Raw genomic sequence first — 25,293 nt, 5'->3', positions numbered from 1 at the left:
GTGCTAGGACGGTTTGCTCGTTTGCAAATGCAATTAGAGCTCGTCTACGATTTCTTTAACATCAAAGGCATACCTGAACGCAAAGTTTGCGAAAGCTTGGCGCCCACGGCCCAGTGAAATCGGCGCAAAACTTTCCCACTCAGAATGTCAGATTTCGCAGAGGAGCACACGGAGAGTACCATACGCAAACATTTTGTGTAACAGTCCCTTCAGAAGTACATAACGGAACTTTCAGAGCGCACATCAGAAGACGTGGCAGCAAAATGGAATAAACCATAGTGGAAAGCAGATCTAGTTTATGGCAGCTCGGTCTGACATGAAAGTTATCGTCCATAGAAAACTGTCAGGCAAATCGCTCCGCTACTGTAATCGCAGACGCTGGCGATCTATCCACCAAAGTTCGTCAGCTGTATCCTATCAGTCCACAGCCTAATGCAGTGGATGGTTCGCCAACAGTGCAGCCTTCCTTGGAATCGCACAAGGAATGAGGCGACTCCAGGGCCAGCTGCTGAGCCTGATTCCCTTTCAGTTCCCACTCTTCCAGAACAGACACTCCTTATGTCACCACATCTCACCTTCTACAGGATGCCGGAGCTCCAAACACAAGCCCAGTGTTTTAGGGATGTATTCGCTCGTTAGTAGGCCTAGAACGCTGCCGTCACGGGCGGGTGGCGGCGGCGCCGTTCACACTGTGGCCGGGCCGGCGCCGCCCCCGGCGCCAGGTCCGGTTATGCACCGCAACCGGAGATGACGCCCGAGGGCAGATGTCGTCGACCCAGCAGCGCCGCCCCCGGCGGCGCCCGACGCACAGCCGCCAGCCAGGTTATGTCTTCGTGTTATCGCCGGCCACACAACCGTCTAAAAGCTACGTCATTCTTGCGCTTTGCTCGAGTCCAACGAACGGGTTATCTGAGTTTTGATACATCGTCCGGCCCGCGATCCCGCTAATGTTACACGTAGCACAAGCGCGTCAAATAGCTAATGGTGCCCGTAGCATATTGACCTTCTAGTCATCTCAAGTTGCTATAGGACTGCGGGTAATGCGGGTACAGGGTAGTATTAAAGAGTTGATCCGCTCGGGGAATCTTACAGGCTTGGAATCCCATAACCGAGCGTCTTTACGGTATCACACTTAGCCAGAGTCCCAGCACGTCACAGCTAGCGCTAAGACATAAATCCAGCTTACTTTGGATTGTTGGCGGTTAAAACTTGGAAAATGTCGCCTTGGCAGACAAACAAAAAGTGTTTGCGGGGGCGCGCGCGTCACAGGTGGCGCTAAGGCAGAAGTCCGGCTTACTTTAGATTGTGGGCGGTCAAAGCTTGGAAAATGTCATCTTGAAAGACAAACACAAGGCGCAGGGGACTGAGAGCGAGAGAACTAAGGATACAAAAACGCTGAGAGTACGAGTTGTACTCTCTGCGAAAAGAAAACTCTGTACGAGTTTTCCGGAAACCTAACCTAGTTATATAAAGCAGACTACTAACTTACGCATTTCTAAATTGCGTCGTGTAAACAGACGATCGGAAACAAACAGGTCATTTCCTATGGTCGTGTCATGAAATGAGCCTGTCGGTTGAACTATCTTGTTTTTGGTCTATGAGCTCATACGACGCAACTCACAAGTGCGTAGATTCGTAACTTTTGCTTTATGAAACTGGCTGGCTCAATGTTTCATGAAGTGTGCAGACGGCAAAACGGCTGTGACAGATGACCCCCACTGCCTGGGACACATATATGCGATATGCCGGACCACACCACAGCCGGCTGCTGCCACCATCGTTCCTAAACGCGTCAGCTTGCGCCGGCTAGACGGCGACGAGCAGCGCCACCACCAGCGCCGTGGCGGACGCGGCGACTACAGCAGACGAGCTGGCCAACGGGCCAGGCTGGTCGATGGTGGCGCCATCTCGGCGCGTCAGAGCGCCGGCGAACTGCGGCACCCGGTTGACGTAGCCGACGGCGAACGGCTCCTCCTCGCGACCACTAATGAAACCTGCGGGCCGAGATACGCACTGCATACAGAGGTCACGCCGGGTTCCGTGGCGGCACGACCGGGGCGGGACTCCGGCGGCAGACGGGGCGGGACTCCGTCGGCAGACGGGGACGGGACTCCGTCGGCAGACGGGGACGGGACTCCAGCGGCAGACGGGCGGGATTCCGGCGGCAGACGAGGCGGGACTCCGTCGGCAGACGGGGACGGGACTCCTTCGGCAGACGGGGACGGGACTCCGGCGGCAGACGGGGTGGGACTCCGTCGGCAGACGGGGTGGGACTCCGGCGGCGGACGGGACGGGACTCTGGCGGGCAGGCGGAGCGGGACTCCGGCGACAGACGGGACGGGACTCTGGCGGCAGACCGGACGGGACTCCGTCGGCAGACGGGTACGGGACTCCAGCGGCAGACGGGCGGGATTCCGGCGGCGGGGATAGAAAACAGGCGGGGCTATGATGGCAGCCGGCGGTGCTCCGACGGCTGACGGGAAAGATTTCAATGGAAGGCTGACGGAAAAATATGCGGGGGTTCGACAGCAAACATAGAGCCAGTGATGCCATTGAGCAGAGGCGGAACCTTCGCCAACATCGCCGTTGTCCACTTGCATACGCAAAACTGTACATATCGTCTGGCAGGATATCCTGCTGGCTTATGGCACGTTGTGAAGCCATTGTACGGTAAACGTTTGGAAAGCTCTGGTCATGCCACGTAAAAGTGCAAGATAGTATACGATTGAGAGTTACATTATGACATTTGTGTTCTCTCCCGGCTCTTTTCTAAGCACTTCAGCCAATCCCAGCAGCGAATGCCAACTGACCGGCCTTGACTCGCGTCTCCTCATCCTCAAACTGGACGCTGAGGATGGTGCTCATGGTGACCTGGAACACTTGGTTCGGGTCGCCACTGGAGGAGAGCGCGCGCCGCCGCCGCCGACCGTACCCCACCTCACCGTTACTGCACTGCACCTGGCGGATACACAGAGTGGCGTTAGGCACACATCTCTCGGTTTCCTCGAACTGGCAAAAACAACGCCGCAAATCCGGAGAGCAAGCGCAGTTTTTGGGCAGCCTAGGTCAATACATGCAGGCAGAGCCCCCTGACCCTTCACGCTTCACCCTGACCTCCTGACCCCCTGACGCTGCACCTTGACTGATCACACAGGAAATGGCCGAAAACGGTGTACTTACACTCCTTCTCCGGACGCGTGTCAAGACACATTCGCAGAAAGCCTTCGACAGTAACCATCTGCAGCGTTCTGAGCGCCGCTACTTCAGGCTTTCTGCCTTACAACTTTTTGAACATTGTCAAAACACTTTATCTGCAGACAAGGCCCCGGAGAACTTTGCCACGACCTGGACAAAACTGGGTGCTGCCCCGACCAAAGCAGCAGACCCGGCCTCATTCGGAGACCGCTATATCCGGCTGCAGCTCAGTGCAGCAGCCGTGGGCGGTGTGCCGGCTGGGGCGGCCCTAGCCCGGCTGGCGGCGCCGCCCGGCCGCTGACCGCCGGCCTGGGGCTCGGCCGGCCTCCACCAGGCCGTGGGCCGTCTGCCGGCTCCATAAGGCAGCGCGCGCCGCCCACCGGCCGCCCACCGCCGACACGCGAGGGCTGACGCGGCCCTGTGCCGTTCGCCGTGCCTGCCGACCCGGCTCGGCCAAGGTCGAGCTGCCGCGCCAGCTCCCCCGCCCTGCCCCCTCCCCGCCGACCGCTGAGCAGCCAGGCGCGCGGCCGACGACGCCCCGGCAATGAGCTCGGCCCCGCACGCTGGCGCCAGCACACGTATAATGGGTGACAGCCGACGTTTGAGGAGGCCCGCATCGCGCAGTTTGGAAATAATAGATATCACAGCTGAAGAGGGTGGACGCTAACAGAAGTCGTAACGTCCGTCCTGTAGAACGAACGCCGGCCCTCCCGCAGCGCAGGACTTTTAAGAACCTTATAACCCGTCACTCTATTGCGAATGCAATGTAACCTTTCACCATGATTCACTGCCCACTGCATACCCTATGCCTGGCAGTGCAAAGCAGGCGTGGGCAAACTGAACCAGACCTCGACAAGCTGGCACGAACCACCAAGGGAAGGCGACCCAAAAAGTCATCCGTGTATGACACGAATGGGCTAGACAAAGCGCTAGCACAAAAACATGGCCCAGCATGTCGGCTGCTTTGTGTTTTTGATGTATGCCCGGCCCGTAAAATTTCCACGCTTTTATGCTGTTTGTTATACTGGCGATCATTCACACTATATCACCGTGAGGATCTTCCGTTGCAGTATTGCGCCAATTATGAGGACATCTTCCGACAAATGATTGAAATGACATTAAAATGAACTTGATATATCGTTAAGAAATGACGCTAAGAAAATACTCAACATAAAATCCCATGCGTCCAACATTTGTGCCAACGTTTACGCGTCCGACAGGTCACCAGAAGTAAACGATCACTTTTCACTGGACATCAACACCCACTTCCCAGAGAAACTGGACTTGCTATCTCACTTGACAGCATAGAACAGCTCTGATATGACCGCGTTTTGTGAAGCGATTTTCAGCATGTGCCCCGGGAACATGAGACACGCTTCCAGTGGAAAGAGATCCTTCAAGCCCGATAAACGAGTTAATATGTCACAAGTGTGTCGCATTACACGCATACCCAGCGTTTCCCAACTTACCCCGCAGTCAGTAAAACAAGACGAAGGATTTACTGCCCGGTTGGGCAAGAGGCCACTGAATACCTCATGTTCCATGTTGCGAATAGGCTTGCGTTTACATATAAGAGCGAGTCGCAGAACATACTCACTCCTTCGCAGCTGTCGATACAGACATTCAGAATCCCCTTGAACAGCACGAAGTTGGTTTCAGGGAACTTGAAAGCGCGGAATTTCGCCTTCAATGTGTCACCGTTGGTTGTGCCGAAATTCCCGAACAGATACGGATCCACAGAGCACCTGAAACTCACCAAAGCAGCGGTCAGAAAGCGAAATCCTTCGCAGCCGTCGCCGTTTATCGCGTCTTACAGTACAGCTGAGTACAGCTGATGCGTCCTTTGGTTTGACAAGCCCAGGTGTATCAAATACTCGGCAGGACTCAGAAATCTACCCTCCTTAGCGCTTATCATTATTTGCAGGCTACCTTCATGAAAATTCCTGTTACGATGTGAACAGTTTTTACGATCTCATTTCACCTTTGGCGCAAAGACATGATTGCATCTGAAAACAAATGAGAAACAGCTTGACTTCATCTAAAATGACAACGAAATCACCGTTCAGCAGCGAATTACTAGAACAAGAGCGACCCTCCCCCCAGTATGCACCTCAGCGACCCTCCCCCCAACGTGCACCGCAGCGACCCTCTCCCCCCAAACGTGCACCTCAGCAACCCTTTCTCCCATCGGGCCGCCGCAGCGAGCGCCGGCAGCTGACCCATTAGTGAGCAGCAGCTCCTCCTGCTTCTTCGTGTCGCTGACGATCATGTCGCTGACGATGATGCCGTAGGTGCCGGCCGAGGCATTGTCCAGGCCGATCTGCATGTCGAGCGGCGCGCCGGGCCGCACGTTGAGTGACGTGTCCACCACCTGGCCGTCCTGGCGCACCGTCACCGTCAGCTCAGGCGTCGGCGCCGTCGCCGTGATCTCCGACGTGATCTCCAGGATCCTGCAGCGCAGGGAGACAACACGCGTCAGAGGGGACGTGATCTCCAACATCTTGCCGCGCAGCGAGACAACACGCGTCAAAGGGACGTGATCTCCAGGATTCTGCCGCGCAACGAGACAACACGCGTCAGAGGGGACGTGATCTCCAGGATCCTGCCGCGCAGCGAGACAACACGCGCCGCAGGGTCGTGATCTCCAGGATCCTGCCGCGCAGCGAGACAACACGCGCCGCAGGGTCGTGATCTCCAGGATCCTGCCGCGCAGCGAGACAACACGCGCCGCAGGGTCATGATCTCCAGGATCCTGCCGCTCAGCCAGATGACATGCTGGCGATCCTGTTAATATGTCATGTAAGATCTGGTGGTGACAAGAGATGTCATCTCCCGGATCCACCCAAAGACAGATCGAATTTAAGGGGCAGGACGACGGATGGGAGGGGCAACCAATGTACACCGTTATCAGCGGTACAGATAGATGGGAAACAATAAAATGCAGCGTTGTAATGTCTTAGAGGACATGCATGGGCTAAAGGCGCCATGCGCATGGACATACCAAGATTAATTTACAAGGTAGGAAAATTCCTGACATTATGTGCTAGTGTCGTAGTAATGCAACTGATAAAAATCAACCAATACACTGATGAACGGAAACTGGTTTGAATTTTCCCAGCTTTGCCAGGCCAAAAAAAAAAAACACGACGTTCCATGGCGAGATGTTGCGCAGATTTACCCAATGAGAGAGAGAGGGGACTACATCATATTCGCAGGTGATTAAAAACAACCCCAGTTTTCCGACACAAACACCGGGCCTCTAGATTGGGCGGGTAGATATCCGTTCACTTCTCATGTCTGTCGCGTGCTGTTTAGCGGGCCCGCTGCTGATGAATTCAGAGAGGTCAGAGGAGGTCAGCACCCCTGACCTCCACTTCAATGGACAATTGTGATGGCGGAAATGGAAGGCTGCGAGTCAAGGAACTCGGCCTCCACCACGGCAAACAGCACAGCAGCCTTCTTAACGGTGGTAGGCTGCAATGCATACCGCATGGTTTACGGATACCAAGGACAATGCCTAAGGCTGTTCCGCTCCAGCTTTTACTGAGCTCATTACACTACGCAAACGGCCACAAAATAAAACAAAGATGAATGTACGGCAAAGGACCGGAAAGGTATCTGTTCGCGCAGGCAACATGGATGTCAGCTTGCACAAATTAGATGCACAGTTGTATTACACACCCGCGGAAACAGAGAAACCGACCGCTTTCAAGACTCGTTCGTAAGTTGCTGTTGCGTCAGAACCTTTCGCCGTCACGCAGTTGTAGCCGAAGCCACTCCGGCTGCCTAGCGTAACTGATTCCGGCTGTACCGGCGAGGAGACTCACTCTGGCTCCTGGAAGCCACTAGGCCAAGGGTCGTTCTGCGCCGACCTCTTGACGATGTTGACCTCCTCCGCGGTGCCGTTGCTGGTGTAAGAACACTCGATACGGAACGAGTCCTTGATGCGCACCGGATACTCCACCACCACGTGATGGTAAAAGATCTTCTTCCCCTGTGAAGATTAAACGTGCAGGCGTATAGGCAGAATTCAGCGGCACGCCGTGGAAAGACCACACTTCGAGTACACACGTGTGACATCACGCCCAAGCTGTAATAATGACACGAAGCACAAAGCCGTGCAAGGCTCCGACTAAGCGCTGCACGCGCTGTGACAGCCGCGGACAAGAGTGACCATTGCCAGGAGCCTCTGTTACATTACCACATTAACCAGGGGTGCGGGGTTCGATTCCCCACGATGCCCGCCCTTCCTGGCAGGGTCAGAGGCAGGCGATGCCATAAAGCCTCAGCAGCTGAGTGCGTTGTAAAGTCCCAATGACAGTGGTAATAACATTACCATGTGACCACAATGCATACATTATTGGAACGGTTTTTCCTCTCCTGAAATGCTATTTACAGGCGAAGCACCACACATAATTAGTGGATCGCGATGGAACATGATCGCATGGTGTCTTGCGAAGCATGCTGCACCGTCCTGCTTCTCGCCCAACCGGTGGCATCGCTAGGGAGCGAGTGCCCCAGAGACTGTAACTCACGCTGAGAGGCTATCTCCGACACGCTTTAGAAACGTCGATTACACGCTGTCCCGCATGAACGAAGACAGCATGTAGCCATGCGAACGTAACACCAAAACGGCGGCCTGCCTGTGCCCCGGGACGCGCGGGGCCTGTGCATGCCGACATATGGAGAGGCAGAGAAGGTGATGGATCAGGTCCGTGTGTCTGGGTTCCGCGCTGGCCCGGATGAATTAGCAGCAGGGGGTGAGATGACGTAAGCGTTTCTGATCCATCTGAATCAGCGCCCTTCAGAGTTAGACAGATCCATGGGTGCACATGGCCTGGACTGGACTGGACTTATCGGGAAAGCTTCAAGGACGGCGAGGATTAAGACAGTGTTTCGGCCATCACAGATGGCTCAAACGATTCAATTCCAGTTCATCTAATCAGCCTTGCGCGCAGCTAAAACAGACAATATTTTGTGTAGAACCTGGCTGAAGGATAATGTAATAAGAATGGCCCGGACAATATTTCTGCTGCGAATAATCAGTCGGATCCGACATAGCACACATCCAAACTCGGATAGGCAGGTGAATTAACACTGGTGCATTGCACCATACTGACCCCTACAAATTCAAACCATAAAGATCTCTACTTTGGCAACTATCTCTTAAAATGACCTCACCCAGTGATTTTTCCGTGCGCACGTGTTATATTTGTTAAATAAGAACTTACAAAAGTCACCAAAAGACAAACCAAAAATCCTTGACTTCTTCCCACGCATGTCAGACCTCTGTGAGATCGTGACGTGACACTTCTCGATGTCTCCATGTCCCTAGCCAGAAGACACGAGCGTCGACACGCCGTGTGGGAATCAGCCCTCCCGTGACAAGAGCCCATAACATAAATCAAATAATGAACAACCTACCGTATTCTTGTTCACCATTTTGGTGACGCCGCATGTACTGAAGTCGTCAACGTCCGCTAGGTTGATGTGAAATATGGCCTTGTTGTTCCTGAGGACTGGTTGGCAGCCTAAAACGAAGCGTATGTAAAGCGTTATGCGCGTCGAACGCCATAATGTTCAACGAGCAGCCTTCTTCGCGAGTTGTCATGAAGTCATCTGCAATACCAATATATCCCGAACACGGGACACGGACTTGCCCCGATCTGGGCAATATATCCCGAACACAGGACACGGACGTGCTCCGATCTGGGCAATATATCTCGAACACAGTACACGGACGTGCTCCGATCTGGGCAATATATCCCAAATACAGGACACGGACGTGCTCCGATCTGGGCAATATATTCCAACACAGGGTACGGACGTGCTCCGACCTGGGCAATATATCCCGAACACAGGACACGGACGTGCTCCGATTTGAGCAATATATCCCGAACACAGGGTACGGACGTGCTCCGATCTGGGCAATATATCCCAAACACAGGACACGGACGTGCTCCGATTTGAGCAATATATCCCGAACACAGGGTACGGACGTGCTCCGACCTGGGCAATATATCCCGAACACAGGGTACGGACGTGCTCCGATCTGGGCAATATATCCTGAACACAGGACACGGACGTGCTCCGATCTGGACCAGCCGCAGCCAGCGGATTAAAACAAACAGCTGGCAAAACCCACGAGAGACGCGTTTGAGTGGTTCATCTGATCATTTATACATGATTATGTGTAGGTTGGTGAAATAATTAAAACTTAACTCGAACAAAGCACGAGCAATTTCGAGGTGTCCAACTCCATGCATTCTGTTGCGCAGGATCTGAAATTTATGGATGCTTGTTTTTTTGCCGCTTCTTCCAGAAACGCGGTGGTTCAGGATGTGTCCCAGAGAAACATAATTTGTATATTTCAGCGCAAGCTAAGCAAAAATATAAGCAACTGCGGGCATGTTCGAATATAAGCTTTGCATTCGGCCTAGAAACCATGATTAAAATTCTGAATATTTTTCGCCCAAACGCCAACGAAGCTCCCTCCTCCATCTTTCAGACACTTAGCTAGCTCACGGCATAAATCCGTTCAAGAAAGCTCATGTGAAGTGACGAGACCAGTTTCACTGGCCAAATCATACCGGCATTGCGCTGATCTCGAAAGGCTGGCTTACCGGGGAAGTTCTTCAGTCTGTGGAGATAGAGTCGCTCCATGTCGGGCGTGACGTCGACCACGGTGTACATCATGTCCCGCTCACAGTCCGTCCTGAAGCCAACTGCAACGGGCCGCGGCCGTCAGGGGTCAGCCAGGGCGCGCAGTCGCCCGCGTGGCGATTCGCGGACAAGTCACGCGGATACCGCTGTTACACCGGCAGATGAAGACGTGGGGCATCTGATCTGCTGACCTGAGTGATGTGCCCCGCCCCTCTGCAGCCAGAGCAGAGTCGCACAGGTTCAGACACGAGTCGACCTGAGGTGCCACTGCACGGGCGGAGCCTTGTGACACAGTTCAGACCACCCGTTCTATAGAAGTCATTCTCTATTCAGAGCGGCACTGTTTGGCCAGGCTTCACCCACCTCGCACAAACCTCGCTGAGTGTCGTGCCTGGCTATGAAAGCCATCAGGGCTGACATGCATTAAATTCTGAAAAAGACACGTGGCGCGAGCTAGGTATTTTGGTGTGATCCTATGGTAAATGTAACGAAACAAGCCAAGCAGTGTTCAACCTTCTCAGGGCAAATGCAAAATAGTTGACACTCGCACATTCCCCATGGTTGGTTGTACTGCGCTATATCCAAGGTTTGAAGCAGCAGGTAGTGGGAATAACATTGAACGGTCTGCAGGGGTATGGCCAGGATTTTCGTAGTAGGGGAGGGGAGGGGGACTTCACGAGAACGTGTCCCCCAATTCTGAACTTTCTGTTACGAGCCATCTGGAGAGGGGGAGGGGGCTGGATACACATTGGCTGCACCTCTGGCCGTCGGATTTACAAAACACACGCATCAAAAGTCCTAATCAAATGTCGTACTCGCTCCTTATCACTGAGTACTTGTAAGAGCCCAAAACCTCATATCACTGCCAGCATAGCATCATATTTGTGGATTGGCGGAGGTGCATCTTGAGTGGCGTTCGGCGCCAACAGCACGCTCGCATAACGGGGAAGGATCACTTCAGAACGCCATGCGCCTATGTCCCAAACGCCAGTAATGGCACGACCGCTCTGCAGCGTTCAAGGCCATCAGATGATGGCGCCGGACCCGAGCGATTGGGAGAGAGGGCCCGCTCTCAGGGACTGAGGTTACACAAACATGAACGGCCTTTGTAGCGGATGGCGCGCGCTGCGTGTTTACTGACCCGCCGGCAATGGGGTGATTCGCGCGCACCGCGTCTAATCAAAAAGGGCGCAGTCTCATCAGGTCAGATAATTAGGACAAGCATCTGCTCTCACGCATCTGCTCTCTCATTCCCTCTGGAGCCACACAGCCATATCTGCGCTATGCTCGAAGAGCTTCGGACAATGGCTGTCCTTCACTGCGAAACCTAATGACCGGATGGCCCTGTCCCCAGTTAGACTTCGGCATTTTCCCACCAGCAGGTCGACAACTTTTCTATAACAAAGATGATGAAACCCTGAAGAACCATCAATTTTCAAGACAAGACAAATTTTTTATCATCACGCAGAAAAGCATTTCCTACGCGACGTAGGGGAAGCATAATCTGAATGGCCGTGATCGGTGCTGACCTCACCGGGCTTGTGAATTTAACAGGCTCTGTTGACCATTTCCAGAACCAGAATGGGGCTGGTGGTTTCTTAACGGTACCAGCCAGCTTATCTGCCCAGATACAACAGCACTCTAGTCGGGCTGGATTACCACCGCCACGTCATCTGGTTCACCAAGGACAACGGTGTTCGTTGTCATTGCTCGCTTTCTTATGGACTGATTTGAGAGCGTGCAGATGACGGCGATTGCTTGAAGCATCATTACAAATCATCTAAAGCCAGGTAAAAAATACAGCTCCCAGGTGACAGAAGAGCCCCAGTAAGCCATTAACCAGCGTTTGCTCGTACATGCGGTGAATGGATATACAACCAAACCCGTTGAAGGGGTCATGGCGCCAATGATACGCAATTCTGAACTGCCTCCTCGTAAAACCACTCCACCAGAGCGTTAAACCGAGGCAAAGCGTCAACGAGAGCCATGAAACCCATTCCCAAACCGGCCTTCGTTTTCACAGCGAATGTTCTCTTGCACGATGGGATTTTGATACCGCGATATCCGCGGTTGGCCGGTGACGCGGAGCCTGGTCCAAACCCCCTCCATCCGGCGGGAAAGGCGCTGAGTATGCGACACGCCGATGTTCCCCCTCCTGCCCTCCGACGCAGCTCCACGCTCGGCATACCGCGTGCGGCGTCCGCACACACTCAACCGTCAGCGCGGAGCTTCACGGCGGAGGACGGCATAGCGCGAGGACGGCCCCCGTCCGCGCCCGGCCGTCCGCCCCCGCGCCGCGCCGCGCCGCGCGGAACAACAGCCCTGCCGCGGAGGAGGCTGGGCGAAGGTCAGCGGCGCCAGGCCGGGCCGGGCCGCGCCGGACCCTCTCGGCCTGCCGGAGCGGCGCCGGCCGGACCTGCCCGGCTGTTTCCGGAGCAGCGCCGGCCGCTGCCCCGGGAACGGCGGCGCACGACGTTCCGCGCCGACGCGCCCGCTTCCCATATAGCGCATCTGCCGGCCGTGTTCCTGTTACTCGAGACGGGCGGCCGGCCGGCGGCGGCTGCCGGGCCCCGAGCCGCACCGAGCGGGGCGCGACGCGCCCGCGAGCAGAGCAGGCGCGTCGCGCTCGTCGCACTTCCGCCGCGGCCTGCAGCGGAAGTGCGACAGGCGTCCGTGCCGCGTCGTGTCCAGCAGTGCACCTGCCAATGATGGTTAGCGGTCCGTGATTGGAGGGGAGAGAACGTTGTTATATGACCGCGTTCTTGAGAGCCAGTTGTTGACGGAGTCGAGGTGTTAATTTCATGGACATCAGTAAGCCTGACCAAAACATCCGTCCATCTCTGTCCGGGAGATCATCGGCGACGAGCTGAAACGCAGCTGGCCGCCCGAGTTCGAGCATCACCGTAACACTTCCAGCTGCTGTCCGTGACGCACCTGAGGTAATAGTCGACCATACCTACTGCCCAGCTGACTACAGAAATACACATATTCAGCACAACCAGTTCTGATGACGTATCGTTTTGTGTCGTCGCTGTTTCTTTAACCATGTCCCTTTGAATGTGTCACCTCAATGAATATTTCTGAAAAACTGACGTGTCCTGACTTGACTTTTCTTGGACTGTGAGATGGTATGTCATGCGCTGTTGCTGGAAGCAAAATGCATTACTGGAAAAACAACGCACACTGCCTGCTTAGATATGATCAATCCTGTAAATGTGCTTTCGGCACTGCTTTTTTGTAAACGTCATAAAAAAATGCGTGTGAGTGTGCCTCCATATCGCCCCAAATATTTATCAACATACGCATTTATAGTTTCCTAGCCCTTTAAATGTTTTACAAAGTCATTACCGTCATTAGGCTGTCATGGTGTGTAAGGAAGACGAACTAGATCGGATTGTTCTACTGTCACACCATAATCGATCTATGAGCGAATTCAGGGTAATTACGTAACTATAGTTCTCAGCGAGAACCATGTCTATCAGCACTGATTCGAACAGATGGCCGACCACTTTTATAGCTGATGGAAAAATAGCTCACCTACATTGGCTTTTCCAATGTTTCACAGTAGGAATTCATCCAGTCCTAGGGTTATCAATCTTGCAGATTTCGGTATCTCCAGCTTGACTAGTGGCTATACACATGGATTTGTACTTAGCTGCGCTAGGCCGTGCAAAAATTTAACCGAATACTTATTCCGATAAGCCATTTCAAAGTATTGAGTGTCACGTAGTGGTTTCATGGTTAACTTCGACAACCAATGGCTGGCAGCTACAAAACCAGTGGCGCTTGTATCTTAAAAGCAGTAGCCGGACACCTTTCTAACGATTCCTCACTCTTTCTACGTTCATTTTGACCAGGCATCGAGATAAAGTTCCCGAGAAGTGGTTCGCCCAGCCATTCGGACTGCCGTATGTCAGGTGGACGGCCGCTCCGTGCCCAGCACAGCTCTTTTGTTCCTTCATTCACGTTGCGTGCCGCGGTGCTCGAGCCGCGCGAGTGATGTTCACACAATGCGGACCCCTCCCTCCCATCTGGCAAGCGCAAGTGGACAGTGCGGACGCATGAGAGCGCGGAACAAAGAAAGCGTTCAGGGCGAAAGATTCTTTTACTGGCCTGCGTCTTGAATACTTAGCACAGCTTGGCCGGAGGCAATCGACTGTCGGTGCCCGAAAAAACAACAACTGGACGGCGTGCCGGTCACCTGGGCGCCGGGGCAGAGTCGTCCCACCGCCGTGGCAGGGTCGTCCCACCGCCGTGGCAGGGTCGTCCCACCACCGGGGCAGAGTCGCCCACCGCCGAGGCAGAGTCGTCTCACCACCGGGGGAGGGCCGTCCCACCACCGGGGCTGGGTCGTCCCACCGCCGGGGCAGGGTAGTCCCACCACCGGGGGAGAGTCATCCCGTCACCGGGCAGGGTCGTCCCATCGCCGGGCAGCCGTCCCACCACCAGGGCAGGGTCATCCCACCGCCGGACAGGGTCGTCTACTGGCGGGGCACCGTCGTCTACTGGCGGGGAGAGTCACCCCACCACCGGGGCAGACTCGTCCAGCCGCCAGGACAGAGTCGTCTCGTGCCGGCCTCTACGCAACGGAACATCTCAACGGTCCTCGTCACTGCAGTCGCTCGGCGATACCGCTCGATCACGGTGCCGCATGGCTAGAGGGCAGGGGCCAATCCAGCGGGAGGAGGGGGGGGGGGGGGGAGGGGCAGCGCTCCATGTGTCTTCCCAGCGCCTAACTTTGCACTATCTTTTTGATAAAGTTTGTTGAAACCACATTACTACCTAACTTGGACTAGCTTTGCTCCAGTTTGATAAATTTACTATCACATTTGGGGCCTGTCACCGAACGGACCTCGTCCCTTTCCCCAAAACCAATACTGCATCCGTCCGGCCGAAGGGACACAGCGGCATTGCCAAAACAGTCACGAAAACATGCGACGGCCGATCGCTGAGGCTACACCGATTTGTCTCCATCGCCGCTGTCCAGGCTTCAGGCCTAACAACATGGATGGTATCGTGCTGCCTCCAGTGGGTTTGACGTTCGCGGCAGCGGCCGAGGCTTCCCGCGAGATACGCCCGGAAGGCGCCCTCACGCTCCGCACCGGTCACCGGGAGTGGAATGCGGAGAGGTCGCTGGCGACAGGTGAGGCGTTTTGTATTCACGTGTGGGCGCGTTGTGTAGTTTGGTAAATTTAGTTAGCTTTCTTAACGGTCGGACGCAGCGGCAGTCAGACGGCACCAGTCAGGCTGTGGCCGTGTTAGCCGCCCATGAGAATGTCCGCGGCCCGCATCGGTGAGAGGCCGACCGGCGGCCAGACTCCGGCTGCCAGGCCGCCGTCGCAGATCAGGCGGCCAGCCTACGGCAATCACCCACTACAAACCCGTCAACCATGGCATGTCAGTCAGCCATCGCGCAGCGGTCCGTCACCATAAATCAGCCATCTCACATCGTGCCGTCACCATACATTCAACCGTCACACACCAGCCATCACTCATAAGTCTGTCACCACACACCACTTTGCTAAGACGCGCCAGTCAGCCACCGCACATCAGTCATCACGCACCAGCCAGCTATCACAAGCCAGTCAGCAACCAAACAGCATTCAGTCACCACACCCCAACCAGCCATTTCACATCATTCAGCCACCACACGCCAACCAGCCACTTGACATCATTCAGCCACCACACGCCAACCAGCCACTTGACATCATTCAGCCACCACACACCAATAAGCCACCTCACGTCATTTAACCAACACACGACAATCAGCCACCTCACATCATTCAGCCCCCACGCGCCAATCAGCCACCTCACATCAATCAGCCCCCACATGCCAGCCAGTCACCACACACCAGTCAGCCCCCACCCACCGGCGGCCGTCACTCAGCGTCCGTCATCCCGGCCACCTCGGCGGACGGCGGGGTGCGTCGCTAACGGTGCGGCGCGCGGCCGCGGCCGGTGACGGCGCCGCCAGCCGTGACGGGCGGCACAGTTCCCGGCCGCAGACGGCCGACGGACGACAGCCTGCCGGCTGCGGCGCCCGCCGGCCGGCAAGGCAGGCAGCAACGCGGCGGCACAGACGCCCAGTCAACGTCGTTATTCCCTGTCCTGATCCTGCTCTGAAAATTGCCTCGATTCTCCCTCGACTCGGAAAATTAGCTCGTGTTGGCAGTGTCGAACGTCGTTTTGCAGATATCTCCGCGTTGAGTTGGCATAACACATCAGCCAAACGTTCATGTGTCCGGCCAGAGCGCGCCTTTAACAATGCTGCCGTGCTATTTTTCGTGTAATTGCTGAGGCTAAATCTTTGCGGTTGATACCACATGGGCACGAATATCATGATTTGGTCGATGCAAAGTATTACGCATCAAGCCGGCAAGTGCTTGAGCACAACCGCACAATTTATGCTTGTGCGTGACTGCTCAGCTGGGGGGTCATGCAAAATAAGCAAAGGATCATTTGTTTTAACTTATATTTCTCATGACATCATCATGGTTCCAGGCTTAATTCAAGCATGCTATTTTTCCTGCGCCTGACATATTCATTTTCTCTAAGGTGGCATGCCGAAGCGTAAAGCAGGTTCCAAGTTGCAAGAAAGGACGGGGAAAACAGCCTGAGAAGGCGGTAGGTTTATATAGCTTTCTGATGTTTGACCCAATTTGTCATAGGGCTTGTATTGCATCAACGCCCCTTACAGACGAACCGATGCATCAGTTTTGGTTTAGATCAAAATCGAAAACTTATGGAACTGCTTAATGACTGCCGTGTATGAGCATTTCAACAGAACTGATGCGAAAAGCTTCGCTTATGGCGTTAAGAATTATGTGTATCGTATTTGAACACGCAGACCACAGGTTCGCATCACCTTGACCATAGGACCGTAATAACGCTTCGTGAAAATGGTCAAAAGGTGCCGAAGGCTCCGACCAAACGTCATCCATGACAGTCGTCAGCAGTCAGTCGGCAAGGACCAAGGAGACCGCTGCTGTGGCCTCGGCAGAGCGGGACTGCTGTGACCCCGCCAGCGCACGCACCGGGGACCGTGGGTACGGCTGAGAAGGGCCGCCGGGAGTCAGCCGCCGCCCTCCGGCCCGCGCCGCTCACTTTCAAAGCGGTGCCGCTACCGGGGCGTCACGTGCTCGGGAGTCGGTCGGCCTGGTCCAAAGGGCGGCGCCGATCACTTTCTACCGCGCGGCCCGCCGGCTGGCGTAATGGCGCGCCCGGGGACGCCGCGCCTGCCCGTCACCCTCTCCTCCCCCAGAGCTGACCAGCGGCGGCCGCGCTCCAGACGGGATGGAGTCAGCTGCCGCCCACGCCGCACCGAGTGGTGACGCGTCGCCGCCTTGAGGTGCACACTCGCCGTGGTGATAATGAGACCACATGGCTGAAACTCTGAGGCCGAGGTTCGTTGGCTCGGGTGAGCGTCCCCCATCGCTCCGTCACGTGACCAAGGTCAACGTCTGACGGGGCCGGGTGACGGCCGCGGCTGACACGGCGCCGTGACCTTGGGTCGGCGACGGCTCTGCTCCTGAGCCGGGGCACCAAAAGGGCGCGGTTGGCCGGGATGGTGGCCGGCAGGACGCGGCCAAGGCATGGCGGTACAATGCGACGCACGCGGCATACTGGCCAACACGCTCGCAGTGTGGGAGGCCAACGGGACAGAGGAATCAGCGCCATCAGAATGGCGCCAACCACGGGCGGGTGCCGCACGCTTCATGCATATGTATGCCAACGATATGCATCAACTAACTCACAAATTAACTGAATACCGATATCAAACGGTGACTTTTAAAGTGGGTGGCACAACCCACTTCAATAACTGTTAAACGGCTGTCAAAATAAACAACAGTTTATCACTTCTATGCTAGCATCAAACTCTGAAGCCTATGCCGGGTGGACTCCTGCTAAACTACACCTACGCCTCGTGGCCACAACGGATGGCGAGCGCGGGCGCCGCCACAGCTCCGGACGCGGCTGTTGGGGTCCGTCTCTCCGCGGGCCGCAGGCGGGGCGGGCCGACGCCTGTGCTCAGTGTGCAGCGGGCCCAGCCGGCGCCGCCGCCGCCGCCAGACCGGTTCGCTGCAGCGAGCGGCGGCCGGGTGGGCGGCGAGCGGCGCCGGGCCGAGGCCGCGGCCGGCCGGCCGCCGCTCTCTCATCGGGCTGGCCGCGGACGCTCACAGTATCCCGGGAGCCGCGCCTGCGCTCGAGACCGCGGGACGGCGGACTTAGACTACCGGCGTAGAAAAAGACAGGTGCCCCTGAAGTCTGAGAAGTGCGTAGACCGTCTTTTACTTGTTGGACCTGATATCTATTTTTTAGAGAGAAATATGGCATCTGATGAACCGGCGTGGGTGCAGTGACAGTTCTCAGTTCTTGCCATGTGGCGTTGACAATCCTCATCAGTACGTTCATAGCCGCTCCTGCTTATATGCTAACAAGCCAAGCCATGCCGTGATGGAACAAGTCGTCCTTCAGACTCCGTCACTTTTGTATATTTGGCCACATTGCTCATGGTTGATGTCGCATGCTGGTGCAAGAAAAATGACCATCAGATTGTCAGCAAAATGGCCGCCCGTTGCTCAAAGCCATCCACAGCGGATGCACATGGCTGAACACAAACACCAGACATCTAAGTAATAAACGAAACAAAGGCGTAAACAGGCCTTCACGGCTTGACGCGCCGGATCCAGCCGTGAAACGAATCCAGAACTGGTGAGCAGGATGAGATTTGGCGGGGGCGAGGGTCCGGTGCCTTCTGAGAAGCGTCACCGGCGCTGGCGTCCGTGGGAAGCGCGGGGCCCCCGACTCGCGAGCGGCACCGCGTGGGCGTCCCCGCCAGGTCCGCCCCGCCGCCTCCAGCTCGGCCGCTCTCAGGGCCGCTGACGACAGACGCGGATGTGACCCGCTCGCCGCTCGCACGAAGTCAGTCATCAGCGAGCGCTGCAGCCGGGCCGGCGGCGCCTCTCCGCCCGGCGGCTGGCGGTCGGCGCCGGCCGCCGGCGGGTGGCCGTCCCTTGACGCCAAACCGGGCCACAGAGCGCGGAGGGCAGCGGCAAAAACACGGGCGGCACGGCGTCGTCGTGGGTCCGCGAGCCGCCGCCACTGTCACCCGGCGCGTGCCGCCCGAAAAACGCGGGCGGCCCACCCAGGGCCGCCGGAGCGCGCCGGAAGAGGCGACCGCTCCGGGCGCGCGGCGGCGCCGGCCTGCCCACGCAGGGCCTTTGTCCATGCGAGCGATGCGGAGGCGCTTGTCGTCACGCGCTTGCAAGGTCTCGGGGTTAACTACCAGGCCGCTTTCGGGTTTATCACTGAGGCATATTAATGCAAATTGTTCAACGTAATAGCGGGGTATGGAAAGCTTGATTCTGAGGAAAAAGTCTGACCGTTGGAGGTTTCAGAGCGCAGAGACGCATTTCATTTATTGACACAAGGCGTCGTACCGGCCACCAGTGTTACCCACGAAGAACCGTTCTTTGCTGTCGCTACATCCAGGCATAATGGGGACGCCCATTAGTAATTTGAATCGAGACGGCTTATTTCACAGGCGACAGACCAACCGGAGACTCGTCTCGGAGTCGGTCGCTGCATACGCCGCGGAGCCGGTGGGAGCCCGGCCCGCCGACCGGGTCCGTCTGCAGTCAGCTGTGCAGCTCCGAGCCTCGGTCAGCGCTCGGTCCCGGCTGTGGGCCTGACGCAGCTCCGGCCAGTCATCGGACCGGACGCCGAGCCCGCGCGACCAGGTCTGTTTGTGGCAGGCCGCTGCACCGGGCCTCCGTCGAGCTCAGGCTGGCGAGTGGGTAGGTAAAGGCAGGCCGTGTCCAAAACTGTCCTTAGAGGTGGGAGCAAATGGATTTTGTTTCAACGCTTCCGAATTTGAACCGAACTCCTGCGAAATCGCTCAACATCTAGTGTGAGTCCCTTGGTTGAGGGGAGGACCCATCGACCCCTTGTTCCCCCTGGCTATGTATCTGTGGTTATCTGTGCAGCACATGCTAACAAGTCAAATGTATTTATGGGCACTCGTATGCACGCACATTTCTGGGCGAGATTCTGAGAGCGCAGGATATTTTGACGATATCATTTGCATTTGACGGCTAAGCCTCTGCAAGAAAAAGCAGGGCGTATTACAACACAAGCATGCGTTACGCAAAAACCCTTACATCCAATATTTCTTGCGTCATATGAATCACGACCGATTACGTGACTAGGTTTGGAGGTTCGAGGGCGGGTAGGTACGTACAGGAAATGACATCCTACAAAAAGTACGTGGATAAACAAACGCCGGCCAGTTCACGCAACGATGGTCAGCCCAATCGCTTGAGGAACTGTGGTAGCTCCGCAACACGATTTTGGACTCGTCTGTTTCAAATAAAATCACCATAAAATATGTTTCATGACAAAAAGTCACGGACATGGTGACTTGCCGGGGGGATGCCGATGGCCAGGCAAGAACAGCAGGTGCAGATCACGGGGAATCCGCCGCATGTGCCCTGCACGCGACCACGAGTTATGGACTGCAAATCCGACTGAGCAGACGCATCATAACTAAGCAGCAGCTCCTTTATAGGTCCGCTGGGCTTTCACGAGATGCATCCCATGCAGAAGAACGGTAGAGTGTCGGGCAACGTCAACCAACACAAAGGCATGCCATGAGGTGGAACGGCAGTGTCGGGCAGCGTCAACCGACACAGAGGCCTGCCGTGAGGTGGAGCGGCAGTGTCGAGCAGCGTCAACCGACACAGAGGCCTGCCTTGAAGTGGAACGGCAGAGTGTCGGGCAGCGTCAACCGACACAGAGTGTCGGGAGTAGCCATGAAGTGGAACGGTAGTGTCAGTGTCAACTAACGCAGAGGCATGCCGCTAAGTGGAACGGTAGTGTCAGTGTCAACTAACGCAGAGGCATGCCACGAAGTGGTACGGCAGTGTCAGACAGTGCCAACTAACGCAGGGGCATGTCACAAAGTGTACGACAGTGTCAGGCAGCGTCAACTAACGCAACATGAGGCTGGCTCTTCACCAACTCCCAGCTGATCTTTGTTCCGGTCGACCAAACAATGTCATGTATATTCTGCAACTTGAAATCGTTGTCAGAACAATTGCAATGGGAGATGTGATCTTACCAATGATGAGCTGAAAGCGCCAATGAAGGAACGCTCATGACACGCAACCCAACTGCATCGTCACATCTGGTGTTCGTTTCCTGTTCCTCGAAGCAGAAGCTCTTTAATTTCGCTTCTAGCGGACTCTTGAAAGAATAGCGACTGCTAAAAACATTTTCGTGTGCTGTTGCAAGGCGAGAAGATTGATAATGCTTGGTTACAAGGCCGTATGCTGTTATATGGTTGGCTTTGGGCCCGTGGGAAAGCGACCCTCTCTGTTATCGAAGTGAAGCTACCAGACTGACTTTTGCGTTCCTTTGCACCGCATGGTCCTCTGTCGGTTGACACCGCCCGACACTGTCGTTGCTCTGCGCAGCACGCCCCTCTGTAAATTGAAATTTCCCGACATTCTACCGTGCTTCTCCACGACATGCCCATCGCCACATCGTAGTCAAGCTATAAAGAAATTATGCCTTAATTGTTGTTCGTCTGTTCAGCCGGAGTTGCAGTACGCAGCTGGTGGTTGGACTCGTGGCTCAAACGGTGCATTCTCCATGACATACACCCCTCGTCCAGTGTCGTCCGTGCACTGTTCCAAATAAGTCAGAATAAAAAAGACGCCTTGCTCGTTATACAGCCAGCGCAAAATCTTCCTGGTGATAGCCTTACACAATCAATCATCCAACAGTGGACAACAAAGCCACCATACCGTTCTTTGATGCGCAGATCACCGCGGGCGAACACTTGGAATATCCTGCAATAGCAGCAGAACCGGCAGGGAGCCCTCGAAGCTCAACTCGGAGATCTCGAAGGCAGTCGGTAAATTAATACCTAAAATGACTCGGTCAAACAATGAGACTGTAGGTCTCAATGGCCATTCAGGTAGTGTCATGGGGGCGTTATCCATTAGATCACAGACTCTGTCTCGCCCTTTTACATTCAGAGGTTAATTTCTTTCTACGTAGATAAGACAGTAGTATTAGCCTTATTTTTCGGAAAAAACCAGGGAAATGGAGATAGAGTTGGGTTGATATTTCAGCAACATGATTTTATCGAATCAATAGCAGAAATCTGGCTTCCGCTATTGTTTCGATAAAGGCATGCTGCCGAGATATCAACCCAACTATATCTCCATTCTCCTGGTTTTTCTCCGAGAAATAAGGCTAATAGTACTGTATTATCTACGTGGATAATGTTCCTCGCTTAAGCACTGAACTTCTTTCTGCGTAGCCTCAACTTGACGACTTAAAGCTGCTGGGGTTTGGGTTTTGAGTCACTGGGTTTTAGAGCACCTCTATTTCTTACGATTGCTGTTTGTCTAGTGAAAGGCTTCTGTAATACACACCAGAGAGACGCAAAGGACGAATTCTTCGCTGCTTATAATGCATTAATTCTATGACATAAACCTGCAGTGACAAATAGACCCTCTTTGACCAGAAGACTGCAGCGGCTAAACTAACACAGCCTCATGGGGCTCGCGCGTGTACTATTGTTACAAAGGAAGAAAAGCAACTGATTTTGTCTCTCCTTTTCCGGCTTTATCCTGCGCCTTCTAACGTGTTACCCTCATGCCACAGCTGTAGCATAGGCTCTTCACTACATATATATGCGCTGGTTACGCCATCCGGCGATTCTACCGGGATTTAACCTGACACTCATACCTGTTGACCATGGCAACCCTGACGACACCAGTGATATGCATTTGCTAAGAGAAAATGCAACTTCCTGGCCCAGCAGTCTTAGCTGTCTGCTGGAGTTAGGCTCCAACAGGGCGCGGCGCGGTGTTGCTGGAGACTGCAGCTGAGACTGCAACGCCCAAACATTTTCTGGGGATTCCTAGAGGTCATGTGTTCGACACATGAGATTGAACTGACATTTTGCTTGAGGTCACTTCGTGGTGTTCTGCATATTTTTAAGCATGAAAAGGATGATGAAGGAGCACCCTCATTCTTGATTCGCATTGCTATGAACGTTGCAAAAAGCTGTCCTCGTTTCATTAAGTTGTCTCACGTTTCACGCGCAGGAGAGACCCCAAGCACACAGCACTTTGCCCTGGCCTTTTTGTCAGGCATGACTGCACAGGATATTTCTTGTTAAGTGGTAAGAAAGGGCAGAACGCGGCCAGGTTGACCCTGTGTGGTCAGTTGCAAGCTGACATTCCGTGTGAATCGGGCCAAACAACGCTGCGGTTCTAGAACTCCGACCCAGTGTCGCTGGATTACAAACACGCCTCTTGTTCGTAGACCAGGGAGGTGGCATGGTTGTCTTACTATTCCCAGGACATAGGAAAGACAATGTCACGGGAATCGGTCAAACATCTGCCTTTGATCCAACTTGCACTGTCATCGCTGATCCCCCGATTAATCTTTTGTGTTTCGATATTTTCAGATTAAGAATAAGAATACATTGACTAAAAAGAAAATGTTGCGGCTTCCTATTACTGTGTCTCCCAAATATTGTTCATGATGATACAGCTGAGCAGCCCCCAGATGTACATCGGTGTTAACGCCTTGGCAGCTGCGCAGAAAAGCCTGGACTCTGGGTTAATTCAACACGCCTGGTGTGCCGCTGTCCTGGTTAATAACAATTGCACCAAAGGCCTGGTTTTGAAAACCTGAGTAACGCAAAGTACGCATGGTTAGTCTATGCTTCTCCTCAGATTTCACCAACTTTTCTAGCAAAGCTGAGGGGGAGGGGGCTGGAGCCCAAGTTGGAGGGCTGGAGCCCCCCCCCCCAAACTAAATAGGTCACTACGCCCCTGATTCACTCCATGATGCCGGATGGAGGCCTATGGCCGCATTGGATGAACTGCAAAAAGCATTCGACCTTCCCTCTTCTTGGGGCGTTCCTATCCCCCGGATTTCGTGCACTGCCGTCTACCTTCACAATGTGAACACAGCATCGGCTACTTTCAAGACATACGGGCAGGTATGTGTGCAGGTGTAGGTGTGCAGATGGTGTGAGCGTCTCCGTTAACGATTTGTGACAGCAGACTCATTGACATTAGGTGTCTTCTAACCTCATTGGTCGTTGTGTAGCGCAGCTCCATCATTTTACATCACATTTTTCGCTGTAATACAGCTTCAGTCACCTCCCGAGTGACGCAAACATTTTTTGCAGAAAATTGTGACGCCCACAAATGTCTCCGCACCGCATTGTGCAGATATCACGGGTGTACACGGGGATGGACAATGACATCCGTGCTCAGAGCAAGGGTCCTGAGACTTAGTGTGCCCGAAAAAAAATGTGCAGGCAGGGTTTACATCACGCCTGCATTGCAAAACCGCGACCAGGCTTTGTTACCTTCGAAATATTGCTGCTTTCTCAACAGCAACATCCCTAATCATGAATATGCAGGAATCTGAATCACTCCATGAACTATTCATTTGAAAAAGCCATTGCTGATTGACGCACTCAATATTCTGGTAAACAGCTGCGGTTCATGCTGTCTTTGTGCTGGCGTCATGGCTGCAATAACCCTGACCAGCGCGGGGCCGTGCCCGCATGCAATCCGTCAGCCTGCACCGTGCAACACATGCAGGCCGGTCGTTGCAGCGCAGGCCGCACTCGGGGTCAGCCGAGGTGAAAGTTGCAGGTGTCCATCTCGTCCTGTCCCGGTGGCAACCACGTACCTTTGCCATGGGCCGCAGCTGCGCACAGCCCGACAAACAGCATGTGCGCGAGGGTGATCATGGCTGTTCGGCGGGGGGTCCGGCACGGAGCTGGTGATCGAGCTCTCACAGACACACAGGCACGCCGTTACAAACGCGCGCCCATTCCGCCGCGCAGCTCCGGAGCGACTGTCCGCGCAGCTGACCACAGCAGAAGACCGGCGTAAGGCGCATGCGCGAACTGGCGGCCACCGCGGCGCTGAGGTTTTGTGGATCGAGCAATACCGGCGCCTGGGAGGCCGGCGCGGCCGGTGGGGCGACAGCTGGCGGGTGGGAGATCCACGCGGCCCGGCCGCCGCCTCCGATACGGTGCAATAGTGCGTTACCGCTGTGTGCGAGCCGCACCCGTTAGCGGCGACAGCGCCGCGCCGCCGGCCGCAGCGCGCATCAGTTCCGAATGTCGCACGCCGCGCTCGATACGCTCACACCATTGCGGCGTGGAGCGCGGCGTCGGCTGACGCCACTCCTGCCTGCTGGAATGTTGTGGATGCACTCGCAGCGCAGCGGTGGACGCCGTCTGAGGCTGGAGCATACGACCGCCTGCCTAATGGGCAGTGGCGAACTTGAGGCGCCGGCGACCGGCGATGGTTTTCCGCTCGGATGCAGCAGCGACAGCTCGCTGACAACGTGGATTGCGGTACGGGTGGGATACGAGCCGCTGTTGAG

At 55.1% G+C, this 25,293-nt stretch overlaps 1 protein-coding gene across 2 annotated transcripts; it reads right to left on the bottom strand.

Annotated features, from left to right (window-relative positions):
- Positions 1-609: 609 nt before the first annotated feature.
- On the bottom strand, positions 610-24,752 carry qsm (Zona pelucida superfamily protein qsm). Of its 2 annotated transcripts, none has more exons than XM_037226833.1 (8): positions 24,589-24,752; positions 9,819-9,920; positions 8,620-8,726; positions 7,023-7,189; positions 5,415-5,645; positions 4,793-4,940; positions 2,811-2,958; positions 610-1,994 (listed from the first exon to the last, which is right to left on the bottom strand). In XM_037226833.1, exons 1-8 carry the CDS (start codon positions 24,647-24,649, stop codon positions 1,807-1,809), a joined length of 1,152 nt encoding a protein of 383 aa, XP_037082728.1. In that variant the 5' UTR covers positions 24,650-24,752; the 3' UTR covers positions 610-1,806. The 2 variants fall into 2 exon arrangements, with proteins under 2 accessions (XP_037082728.1, XP_037082729.1); XM_037226834.1 differs by having other exon boundaries at positions 1,855-2,013.
- Positions 24,753-25,293: the final 541 nt, after the last annotated feature.

Source organism: Pollicipes pollicipes, unplaced genomic scaffold (assembly GCF_011947565.3).
Source record: "Pollicipes pollicipes isolate AB1234 unplaced genomic scaffold, Ppol_2.1 Scaffold_5724;HRSCAF=6776_pilon_pilon_pilon, whole genome shotgun sequence".
In the NCBI taxonomy this organism is placed as follows: Eukaryota; Metazoa; Arthropoda; class Thecostraca; order Pollicipedomorpha; family Pollicipedidae; genus Pollicipes; species Pollicipes pollicipes.
This window is presented reverse-complemented; position numbering and strand designations above follow the sequence as displayed.

Excerpts from the sequence above, each read along its gene's own strand:
- qsm (XM_037226833.1), bottom strand. The coding sequence starts at position 24,649 with ATGATCACCCTCGCGCACATGCTGTTTGTCGGGCTGTGCGCAGCTGCG. Across the intron at positions 4,941-5,414 it reads GAGCTGCTGCTCACTAATGG|GTGCTCTGTGGATCCGTATC; the intron begins GTCAGCTGCCGG and ends GGTGAGTTTCAG. Across the intron at positions 2,959-4,792 it reads GTATCGACAGCTGCGAAGGA|GTGCAGTGCAGTAACGGTGA; the intron begins GTGAGTATGTTC and ends TGTATCCGCCAG.